The sequence below is a fragment of the Myotis davidii genome, unplaced genomic scaffold, assembly GCF_000327345.1.
Source record: "Myotis davidii unplaced genomic scaffold, ASM32734v1 scaffold274, whole genome shotgun sequence".
NCBI classification, from domain to species: domain Eukaryota; kingdom Metazoa; phylum Chordata; class Mammalia; order Chiroptera; family Vespertilionidae; genus Myotis; species Myotis davidii.
In genome coordinates this window covers 2,101,118-2,102,295 of record NW_006285613.1, presented here as the reverse complement: position 1 = coordinate 2,102,295, position 1,178 = coordinate 2,101,118, and the positions used below count along the sequence as shown (strand labels likewise).

General features: G+C 70.5%; 1 protein-coding gene across 1 annotated transcript in view; it reads left to right on the top strand.

Moving 5' to 3' along the window:
• ST6GALNAC1 (ST6 (alpha-N-acetyl-neuraminyl-2,3-beta-galactosyl-1,3)-N-acetylgalactosaminide alpha-2,6-sialyltransferase 1) overlaps positions 1–1,178 on the top strand; it is a 10,495-nt gene that overhangs the window by 8,368 nt on the left and 949 nt on the right. The window contains exons 5-8 of the mRNA XM_015559218.1: positions 74–242; positions 344–515; positions 696–834; positions 1,052–1,171. Coding sequence (XP_015414704.1) covers positions 74–242; positions 344–515; positions 696–834; positions 1,052–1,171 — 600 coding nt within the window. The remainder of the gene's footprint in view (positions 1–73; positions 243–343; positions 516–695; positions 835–1,051; positions 1,172–1,178) is intronic.

The window sequence follows — 1,178 nt, the reverse complement described above, 5'->3', positions numbered from 1 at the left end:
CCGCCCGGCCCAGGCCCAGCCATGGCCCTCCTGGCCGCCTGCCTGCCTGCCTGACTCGCCCCCGTGCATTTAGACCTGCCCCGACTCCGTGAAGGTGAGAGCCTCCAAGTCGCCCTGGCTCCGGCATCTCTTCCTGCCCAACCTCACCCTCTTCCTGGACTCCAGACACTTCAACCAGAGCGAGTGGGAGCGCCTGGAGCACTTCGCCCCACCCTTCGGCTTCATGGAGCTCAACCACTCCTGTGAGTGGGGCGCCTCCGCCCGGGGCCTGGGGTCTGCCTCTTCCCGGGGGGGCCCCGCCCTGGCCCTCCCAGGCCCTGACTGGAGGGCCCCCCTGTTCCAGTGGTGCAGGAGGTCGTGACCCGCTTCCCTCCGGTGGCCCAGCAGCAGCTGCTCCTGGCCGGCCTCCCCGCCGGGAGCACCCAGTGCGTCAGCTGCGCCGTGGTGGGCAACGGGGGCATCCTGAACGACTCCCACGTGGGCCAGGAGATAGACGGGCACGACTACGTCTTCCGGTGAGGGCCCCCCCCAGCTTCCCCTGCAGAGACGGCTCTCCGGAGCGCTGCCGGGCGTCCAGGCCTGTACAGGGCACCTCTCTCCCATCCCTCCTTCCTCTCCACCCGCCTCCACGCGGCTCCCTCTGCGCTCAGGGGTCTGTCTGCCCTCTGCCCTCTGCCCTCTGCCCTTCCGCACAGATTGAGCGGCGCTGTCACTAAGGGCTACGAGCAGGACGTGGGCACGCGGACATCCTTCTACGGCTTCACCGCCTTCTCCCTGACGCAGTCACTGTACCTGCTGGGCAGCCGTGGCTTCCAGCACGCGCCCCTGGGGAAGGTGAGCAGAGGGCGGGGCGGGCCAGCCAGACCCCGGGAGGGGGGCGCACGGGTGGGACGGGGCGAGCATCCTGGCCCGGAGTCTGCGGTGGACACAGGCTCAGTTCCCAGGGGGGAGGCAGGGGTGGGGACCAGGCCTGAGAGCCGCGGGCGGGCGGGCTGGAGGCAGAGCCAGGCCTCCCAGCCCCCCTGGGCCACTGGCTGCCCTCGGTCCCCAGGACGTCCGCTACCTGCACTTCCTGGAAGGCACCCGGGACTATGAGTGGCTGGAGGCGCTGCTCCTGAACCGGACGGTCAAGCAAGGCAGCCTCTTCTGGTTCAGGTACCCCGCCCCACTCGCCCAGG